The following is a 10,769-nucleotide window of genomic DNA, read 5'->3' on the forward strand; positions in this document are numbered from 1 at the left end:
GTGTTTGTTAATGAATTCCCTGACTTGAGCTGAACATATCTTATTTAAATTTAATTTTTTTAAATATATGAACAAATACAAATAACGCAGAATGCATAAATAGTAATCTATTTAACTTTCAAGGTTATATTCACAATACAGTTACTAAAACTAGGGTTCGGAAAAATGGGCTTTCATCATGGTATAGTTTGTTTAAAGATAAGCATTTATTTTAGCACCTTGTCTGTTCCCACCTGTTTTAAACATCCTTGAACTGACTTGAGATAAAGGAGGCTTGAAGCGTATAAATACTTCACTCAAACTCAGAGCAGTCGTAGCAAACAACTCAAACATGAAGTATTTGATCCTACTTGCGTTATTCGGAGCAGCAGGTATGTATACATTCTATTGAAATCATATACAGAGTTATATCCTAATAGTAGCTTTTGTAGTTTACCAAACCGTAACAGTAGTATGATTATTGCTGATGATGTTAATAATAATACACTTTTTTATCACATATAATTGCTGGACTGCTTATTTTAACATATCTTTGTTTTTAGTTTTTAAATTGCTGCTATTCCTATGGTGTTCCACTTAAATTCATAATGAATCTGTATAACATAAGATTCATTAGAGAAAAAAATTCTATATACATAAATATATGCTATTCAGCTATTGGGTGAAAAAAGTAGTATTGTTTATTCTTTGTATGTACTGCATACTACTTCACATTGTATTATTAAAGGTGAACGATGTATTGTTATTGATATTACAACATACAAAAACACACAATAAAAAGATATTATAAAAAGTGGCGCACTTGGAGTAAAAGAGGAAATTGGCTTGATTGTGAGACCAAAGTACGCCCACTGAACCTCCAGTCCTCCTGAGCCAGAGGTGTCCAAAGTTAGCCCTTCCACTCCTGGTCTCTGTTCCTACCAGTGTTCTAAATTCTTTAATTGAACTAATTAAACCTCCACCCAGACCCTAATATAGAAAATCAGAGATAGAAAATCAGGGCTCCTAAATTAAAAAAGACTGTGATGATGGTCCTTTCTCTCCTTCCAGTCGCTGCCCCTCTGGAGGATGACAAGATTGTGGGCGGGTACGAGTGCAGGAGGAACTCCATCCCCTACCTTGCGTCTCTGAACGCAGGCTACCATTTCTGTGGCGGTTCCCTGATCAACAGCCAATGGGTCGTCTCAGCTGCTCACTGCTACAAGTCGTAAGTGTAGCTACACAATGTCAATGTTTAATGTGATGAATGTGTTCTTCTAAGTGAAAGAACACGGTGACACAGGTATACATGGAATTTAAGCACAGTTGGGAGTTACGTCTATTAATGTGTCTGTCTATAACACTATCCATGACAAGCATGATAATTGCCTTGCGTTTTAACTTTCAAACTTTTATCATAGACGTTTCGGTTGCATCTAGATGTAATCCAGTAAGTTACTTCTGATATACATATTTTTACAAGTATTCATGCACTGTTTTTTCTTTTTTATATGTAAATAAAAATGTGTATATACCTTCCTGATGTTGGGTGAACACAGCATGCACAACAGCAGACTGTTATAACAGAATGTTCCCAGAAAAACACCCACCTGCACTGACTGTTAATACAGCTACAGCATGAGAATAATGCTGTGCTAAAGACTGTAACCCTTGTAATTGTAGTGTTGGTCTGTTTGAATTGCAGGCGTGTGCAGGTGCGTCTGGGCGAGCACAACATTGCTATGAACGAGGGCACCGAGCAGTTCATAAGCTCTGCCAAGGTCATCCGCCACCCCAACTACAACTCCCGCAACATGGACAATGACATCATGCTGATCAAGCTCGCCAGCCCTGCCACGCTCAACAGCTACGTGAACACCGTGCGTCTGCCCAGCGGCTGCGCCAGCGCCGGGACCACCTGCCTCATCTCCGGCTGGGGGAACACGCTGAGCAGTGGAAGTGAGTGTGCTGTCGTTCATTCAGGTTTCCTTTGGAAGATGGGAGGAGTTTGTCATAATAGTGTGACAGGTCAGGTTGGCTCAGGATTTAAGGATTTAAACCTGACAAAAGTGTTTATGGTTCAGCACTTTTCTCAGTGCACTTTTTATTTATTTTTAAGGTTTCTTTTACTGGTCAAAACTAAATTTACTGGTCAAAACTAAATTTACAAATAAAATACTTTTCAATACAAAGTAAAGTCGTGAAACAATAGAAGTTGTTTCGTCACCAACTTCTCACAGAAAAAGTAATCCCACTGTGAGCTACCACCCAGAGCTGCCCAGTTAATATGAGGCCAGTGCAGGTAATTGATCAAACAATTATTTAATTAACCCAGCTGTAGCTGGAAGTGATTACCAATAAGATTACCTGCACTGGCCAATTTTTTTTTACATTTTTAGAAGGACCTTTTGTCTCCCATTTCTCTATTCAAGGCAGGGAATGAACCTGTTCCCTGACAAAAAAAAAAATATTGGTACTGGGCTCCCCTGCTACCAAACATGCTTCCAAGAGTGCAGGGTCTACCCACCCTGTCACCATTCTTACAGGGTTATTAAAAAAATGTAAACTCTTTTAACACTAGAAATCTGCCTAAGAAACATAACTCCACTACATACTGCCCTAGTAGTACAGGAATGATACCTACACTGAAAACCACATAGCCTACCAATAAACTAACTAATTATTCTAATTTGTACGTAAACATGTGTTCATTGTAACCCCCCACCCCCAAAGTATTAGACCCTACTTAATTAGTTACAGTATCCAAGGGGAGTTTTCTGTTTCAAAATTGGTCTTGCTTCAAATACCAGGTTAGGTGATTTTTTTTTTAATTGTAACAAGTCAAAATTGCATTTAAAGCTGCTGACTCTCTAATTTGGTTCAGCATTATGAGGATTTTAAGTAATTATTCAGTCTCACTGTGGGTTGTACATTGTGAAGCTATGAACTCATTCTGATGCCCTGCCTCTCTGTCTGTGTCCCCAGCTAACTACCCCGACACTATGCGCTGTCTGAACGCTCCCATCCTGAGCAGCACTCAGTGCAGCAACTCCTACCCCGGACAGATCACCAACAACATGTTCTGCGCTGGGTTCCTGGAGGGAGGCAAGGACTCCTGCCAGGTAGAGAAGCCTCCATTCACAATTCATTTTTGGAACTATACAAGTGAACAGAAGAAAACATTCCATGCTATGGGAACTGAATAGAATACTCAATAGTGACATAATAACAGCAGCTAGCAAGTAGACAGTATGTAAAGTAAACGTTGTGACTAGTGTCTTCATCACTTACAAATTTTCTGAGTTTCACCTCAACACTTATTATTAAACTGTAGCATTCACAATTCACCGTATACCCTTTTAGACGCTGTTGCAACTAGGTAACCTTTTGTAGCATTGCTGCTTTTCCATTTGTTCCTTCTAATTGATTCCTGTGCTTGTGTGTGTGCAGGGTGACTCCGGCGGCCCTGTGGTCTGCAATGGTGAGCTCCAGGGTGTGGTGTCCTGGGGTTATGGCTGTGCTGAGCGCAACCAGCCTGGAGTGTACGCCAAAGTGTGCAACTACAACTCCTGGATCCAGAGCACCATCTCCTCCAACTGAGAGATGAAACCCTGGGCCTCTCTGTTAACGTTAACGTGTAGACAAAATAAAAGATGAACAGTATGAAAATCGAAATGTTGTTCAGCCTTGTCATATTGTTATTTGTATTCATTCACTCACATTATTGTTTAAAGTGGTTTTATTCATAACTTTACATTGTACAGAATATAAATTACAAAACTAGAAATAAACACACCAGGCATTTAATTTCTCCTAAGGGTGTTATTATCACTACATCTTTGAATAGATCTGATGCAGTTAAACTCGATTATTCAAACCCTCTGCAGCACGTCAGCTAGGATAGAAGGAATGAACAGAACAACAGCATTAAGTTTCAGCACAGGCATGCACAAAAAAAACTCTTTGCAGGTTTTTCTTTAAATCATTTTTTTCCTTCACTACTTTGAAAGCCGATCAAGTGAATTAATATATTCCGTTAATTAGCAGTCTGAGTCACTATAACACTTGTAAAGTTGTGATAAGTTCATGAAGAACACTATAAAACTGTTTCCATTGTATATTATTGTAATGTAGCATTAGTTAATGAAAGAAAGCCAACTAAACAAGCAGCTGATTCAATTTAGTACACAAAAACACCAGAAAGTCATTCTTTCGCCTTACAGCATTGCTGAAGTCATTCCCTGTGGTGTTCAGTTAGTTATAACATGGTGAAGTGCAGGTGGCCTGGTAATGGCTCCCTATCATCCATGAACCAGTCTCCCTATTTCGGTCCCCAAGGTTTACCTTCTTTCTGTCTGTCTGCGTGGTTTGCTCCACTGACTCCTCTCCACCATCTCTACAACATTGTTCACCTTAAGGCCGCTACACACCAGATTTCAACATATATGGCAATAAATCACACATACCAGGCTTATTCAGCTCCTTTGAAATGGATGCCCATATATTATCTTTCAAATCTGTATCTTTATAATTGAGATGATAAAGCTCTAGGTATTCTTCAATGGCCATTTTGGATACTGCTTTACCCTGGTGGAAACTCACTCATGTTTGGGAAATAATTAGGTTTATTGTTGGCTGTGCACTACTTTTGATTTTTCAGTAAATTGAATTGGACCTTATGATGAGTTTTCTCATTTGGTACCGAGTCCTGTGCTGTTCTCTGCCAGCAGCATCAGCAGCATTGCCCATATGCTGGCACTCAGATAATTCACTCACCAGTTCATTAAGGGTCTTCAAACAATTAGATGAATGAACCTGTAGTCATTTATCTTGCTAATTAGCACTGTTCCCTCATGCCAGACAACAGCACTGCTGAAGTTTCGAGTAGTTTACAGACTTGAGATGGGCACAATTCAGCTTTAGCAGTCTGGCAGGCTTATGGGTAACAATACTGTACCATGTACAGTTAATCTAAACAATGAGCTACTACAGCATTCTCCTCAGGTATTCTAGACTGCAGAATCATTTCCAATGTCGTTCAGTAACCATTACATTTTACTTAGCAGTAAACATTCATGAACCCTCAATCCCTTTGCAGCCACATGTAAGATGTAAAGTTGATGTGTTTTCCTCTATTTAAATATCTATTACCACCTGTACATTCTGCAGCTTGCTTGACATGACTCCTTGAAACTGAGTGAAGTTGGCAGCTGGCACTTCTGGTGGCACATCTTGTAAGAACTAGGTTTTTAATGCAAGTAAGTTGCATATCATCCCCACAGTGCTCCTGGAGCCTGGGTTTTTATTGGCTAAAAAAAGATCTTTTTTCCCAGATTTAACTTAAATCTTGTATTTTTTCCCCAGATTTATAAATGTTGTGAAAATAAATAAATATTTTTTAAAATGTGTACATTCAGATATAATTTATAAATCTAATTTATCAACATTCGCACCCACCCACCACAAGTCTCCATCAATGGACGTGTTGGACAAGTCCCAAAGAGCGCAATTAAAGCAATCAGTCAGTGGATCAATGTCATTAATCTTGTGAGCAGATGTAATTCTCTTGTTCGATGCCTCCGATACTAAAAGTTACACAGATCCAGGCGAGTGGATGGCAGTCTTTATTTGTCCAGTGGAAACCTAATTGGAGACAGGCTGTGTTCTCTTTACCTGAAGAGATGTATAAAGCATTAGCCATGGCTTCTGTAAATCAATGTTTTTAGAGCAAACGGGTCTTGCAATGAATCTGGCTTGTAAATGCTGCTCTGGCTTCTGCCCCGTCACAATGAAGGCTTGCTGTCCTGTCATACTACCGTCCAGCAAAAATGTGGGGCATTCTTTCTCCTTTCTGTAGCTGACAAATCCCTACACAAATCCCTACACCTTCCAGACAACATTTCCGGTCAGCTCTTAGAATTGCAATGTGTAGGTCTTCACATATATTTTGATACCAAGCTAATTTTAAATAAAGCTCATAGATTAGTTCTTAATTGAAAAAACAATAGTGAATCTACAAAAGTGTTGATATAATTAACAATTAGTAAGATTCATTTAGGCTTCGTTTTGCCCCAACCTGCCAATTATACATCCCTGTTTTTACTGCACCCCCATTTTCAGTGTTTTTACAAAGGAAAATCCTATTAAAATGTATGAGCAATTGTGTATGAACCACACTGCTTACCCTATTCTACAAAGGAACATGAAATAAGTCATTTTTTAATATAGCCAAGGCTTCACTGAACTTTTATTTTTTGTTCAGAAACACTAAAATGTAAGGTGATGTTTTATTCCCCTCTTCCAAATTCCAATTATATCTGCATCTCAGTTCATCTGTATTTAGTTTCCCCAGTCACAGATTTTCAGTTTGCGTTTCAGCATTGTTCTTACACAGCTGATGTTTCTTTAATTAAATAATAATATTAATAATACAATCTCCAGAGATTTCAACAGGAATTTAATTTCCCTTCTGCAATGACATACTGCAACCTGGAATATTTTCCTCTTAGCTGTGAAAGAATAGCATTCTGCATCATGCAGCCAAAGATAGATGACCTCTAGACCCAGTCCATCTGAAACATGCGGTATTCTTTTATAACAGGGGTTGGGAACCTTTTTACCTAGAAGAGCTAAACAAACAAAAAGTTTGAGAGAAATTTTTCAAAAGAGCCACAGCACATTTTACACTCGTGTATTAGAAATATTTGCGAATTTTTATGTAACAACAACAGCAGTAATATAAGACTTGCGCTGGTAGTAGTTCTGGTAGTTATTGCCACCTACTGGTGTTGTATATAACGCTGTTTTTTTTTCACTCAGTGACACCCAAGCTAACTGTAGGCTACTACACACAATACTACATAAAAAGCGCTATATTTTGTTCACTGACATAGTGCTGGTTTCTAGCACTCCTAAGACACCACAAAAATTGAGAAACGGGCATCATAAACAAGTGATTAACAAGAAGTGCATTGCACCCTACTTACATTAATGAGATTTCTGTTGCTGCATCGTTTTGCTGAGTGCTTTGTAGTTGGGGTCGTAACTGGTGAGATTCAGCTTCATGCAGGCATTCAGGCTTTCATCCGTTAACCTTGAGCGCAGGTTGGTTTTGATGTTGTTCAGATGTGAGAAGGACTGCTCGCATGTGTATGTTGAGCCAAACATTGTTAGCACAGCAACACTGACATGATGCAATGTGCTGAAAGTGGCTGGAAGTTCATTCCAGGTTTTCAGGATGAGATTGTCTTCGCGTTGGAGTTTTCTCATATCTGCCCACTTATGTTGCTTTGCCAGTTCTGCCCGCTGACGAGCGAGGCTTTCCAGTTCGGAATTCAAAGTGAAAAATTTTGACACCCACATATCGAACACCTTCAGTTCAGCAGCTTCTAGCTCAAAATCTCCAATGGAGATGCCAGGGATGACACTCAGGTTTTGTGAGTCCACGGTGCACACATGTGGATGAGTTATGACTTTGAACAAATCGGCATGTCTGCGCAAGTCCACAAAACGTGATTTGAATGACATCAGTAAATCAGACGTGAAGGCTTCGAGCTGCCTGAGGTCCAAATGATGAGCGGGGTCCCTCGCTAAGCAATCCTCTCTGTACGCTCGCAATGTTTCGAAGTGCAGGAGACGGCCACTTTCAATGTCCCTGATAAACAGCTCCAGCTTTGTTTCAAATGCAAACACTGCCTGTTGCAGGGACAAGATTGTGTTTCCAATGCCTTGCATTTTCACATTGAGGTGGTTTAAATGACATGTAATATCCACCAGGTAGTGAAACTTCAGGAGCCACTCAATGTCAGTGAGCTCGGGATGAACATTTCCTTTCATTTCCAGAAATGCCCTCACTTCGTTTAAACAGGCAGCAAAGCGGGTGAGTACTTTTCCCCTGGATAACCAACGAACATTGCTGTGCAGTAGCAGCCCTGGATAATTACTCCCCACTTCATCCAACAAGGCCTTAAACTGGCGATCATTCAAAGCTCGGGCCACAATGAAGTTCACAATGCGAACGACCAATGACATCACTTCGCGAAGTTCCTCTCCACACGACTGAGCACACAGTGCCTCTTGATGCACAATGCAATGAAAGTTTAAGATGGGCTGCTTCTCTTGCTCACACAGAAGGGCAACGAATCTTTTATGTTTCCCTAACATACTGGGTGCTCCATCAGTACACACGGATATAAGTTTATTCAGTGGTAGCTTTTTCTCTGTAGCAAAGTCCATCAGAGATTTTAACACATCCTCGCCTCTTGTTGTATCTTTCATCGGCAAAACAGCGAGACTCTCTTCACGCACTGTATCACCTGTCACATACAGCCCGATTATGCTTAGCTGTGCTACATTGCTCACATCGGTAGACTCATCCAAGGAAAGAGAAAAGTAACTACTTGAACTGATGTCGTTGATCTGCATCTCCTCTATCTGGCGAGCCATCACGAGTGCCCGATCATGAACAGTTCTTGCTGACAAAGGCATGTCTTCGATTTTTTGGATAATTTTATCCTTGTTTGGGAGGTCGTTAAACAGTTCTTTAGCCACACTGAGCATGCAGCCCTTAATGTACTCTCCATCTGTAAATGGTTTCCCGCTCCGCACAATCTCCAGAGCGCCAGCAAAGCTCGCAGAATTCAGATTCCCGCCTTTGTTAGTCCATGCTAGCAGCTGCTGCTGTCCGGTTTGCATTCTCCGCTGAAGCTCAGCGCAAGCTTTTTTCCTGCATTCCCCATCGGGATATTTTGCGGCGAACGCTGCATGGTGCGTCTCAAAATGTCTCTTAACATTTGACTTTTTGAGCGACGCAATACGTTCATTACAAATGAGACACACTGCGGACCCCGACTTCTCCGCAAATGCAGGTAATCGTCGTCTTTTTTTCTTTTCGCCTTCTTGCTCTCGTTGATGATGATTTTTAATTTAGCGAGCTAGCTAGTTGTTTAACTTGACCAGGACATGACGCAGGCCTAACTACGTCGTCCAATTAAAATCCAGCTCTCTGAAAGGTAGGCTAGCTACAGGCCAAACGCTGCTGTCAATCACATAAGCTGCGAGTCTCTTTCCTAAATATTTTGAACGGATTTTATTTAATTTTACACATTCATAATTATACATTAATCAAGTTGTGATGAGTCAAAGGGGTTTCGGTCTGTAATTCAGCCTCCCGACAGTAGAAGGTATCAAACCAACTCGGGACTTCCCTTACCAAGATCTCGTGACCATGACGAAAGTCATCTTTATGAGGGGCGGCACCTTGGTGAGGGGCGGAAGTACGAGTATGTAAATTCCAGCCACTGGAGTCACGTGAGGTTCAAGGACACCTGTCAGTTGGAATTGGTGTTCCACTGACTACCGGGGCGGGGCTTTGCATACTAAAGGGAACGTGCTACTGTGTCCGGGGTTGGTCCCACAAAGTGTAGGCGGAGGAAAGGCTGGAGGGAGAGAATCAGTGCCGGGTTCTTGTTGTTTTTATTTTTCACGGTCGGAAGCTTTACTCACGTTGTTCTCTTGGTTTTGATTCTTTTTCTTTTGTTTTATTCAGCACATCACGAAGAGGACTAGGAAGCTTCCGATCCTTTCGTTTTGTTTCTCCAGCACGCCCTCCCTCACATCCTTCTTTTGTTTGTTTTTTTTTTCGTGTAAATATTAATAAAGAAAAACTTTTTACACGTAAAGTACTGTCTGGAAATTCCATTATTACTCACACGCCTCACACGTGGTGTCATTGTGGGAGATGGATCCAGCTACAGTCTTGGCAATGTTTAGGGAGCAGGAGGAGAAACGAGAGGAGAGGGAGATACGGCGCCAGGAACAGCTCGCCCAGTTCTTTGGACAGCTGGTGGAGAAAATGTCGACACCAGCATCGGAAACAGCGGTTGCCCGGATGTTTGCAACACAACCGAAGTTACAAAAGATGACTCCGGAAGATGATCCCGAGGCCTTTGAGAGAGTGGCAGAAGCAGCAGGGTGGCCCAAGGAACACTGGGCCATGAAACTGGCACCTTGCTTGACAGGGGAAGCTCAAGCAGCGTATAGGGCATTAATGGCCACAGAGGCAGCGGATTATGCCAAAGTAAAAGAAGCTATTCTCTCACGCCTCGGGATCACAGAAGAAACATACCGGCGCCGCTTCCGGGAATACCAGCTGTCCGAGGGGGTGCGGCCCCGGGTTGCGGGACAGTATCTCCTGGATCAATGCACCCGGTGGCTGCAACCAGAAGAACACACCCCCCAAGAACTGGTGCAGAAGATCGCGATAGAACAGTTCGCGTCTATACTACCGCCAGGAAACCGGGAGTGGGTTAAACGGAATCAACCTACCACTCTCGAGAAAGCCATCATCCTGGCGGAGGCATATGAAGACGCGAATGAAGGCGCCGTCCCTGACCCCACTCCGCCCCTAAGCCAACCCGGACCAACCAATCAATGAAGCCCAGAGGGGGTAACCAGACCTTTAGACCATGGAGGCCGAGGTTAGCCCCATCTTGGGCGAGAGGAAAACCCCCTAACCTGTCGGTCACTGACTCACAGGACAAACAAACTCCGTTGGTGCCTTCTACCCCAGTGTGTTACAGGTGTAATGAGCCCGGACATATTGCCAGGGATTGTCCGATGATGGAGGTGGACCTGGCAAAAAGATCCTGGTCAGCGGTAACAGGTAGGAACATTGGGGAATGTCGGGAGGGCCCTTATCAATTAAGAGTACAGGTCGGGGATAAGAGTTCTTACGCATTTGCGGACTCTGGGTGTGCACAGACATTGATTCGACAAGCTCTCTTGGAGGG

The 10,769-nt window shown here is 42.0% G+C and overlaps 1 protein-coding gene across 1 annotated transcript; it reads left to right on the forward strand.

Moving 5' to 3' along the window:
- The first annotated feature begins 307 nt into the window (after positions 1-307).
- On the forward strand, positions 308-3,654 carry LOC117427684 (trypsin-like). The gene is made up of 5 exons (XM_034045891.3): positions 308-371; positions 1,051-1,207; positions 1,685-1,938; positions 2,965-3,101; positions 3,430-3,654. Exons 1-5 carry the CDS (start codon positions 332-334, stop codon positions 3,577-3,579), a joined length of 738 nt encoding a protein of 245 aa, XP_033901782.1. The 5' UTR covers positions 308-331; the 3' UTR covers positions 3,580-3,654.
- Positions 3,655-10,769: the final 7,115 nt, after the last annotated feature.

This window comes from Acipenser ruthenus, chromosome 21 (genome assembly GCF_902713425.1).
Source record: "Acipenser ruthenus chromosome 21, fAciRut3.2 maternal haplotype, whole genome shotgun sequence".
NCBI classification, from domain to species: domain Eukaryota; kingdom Metazoa; phylum Chordata; class Actinopteri; order Acipenseriformes; family Acipenseridae; genus Acipenser; species Acipenser ruthenus.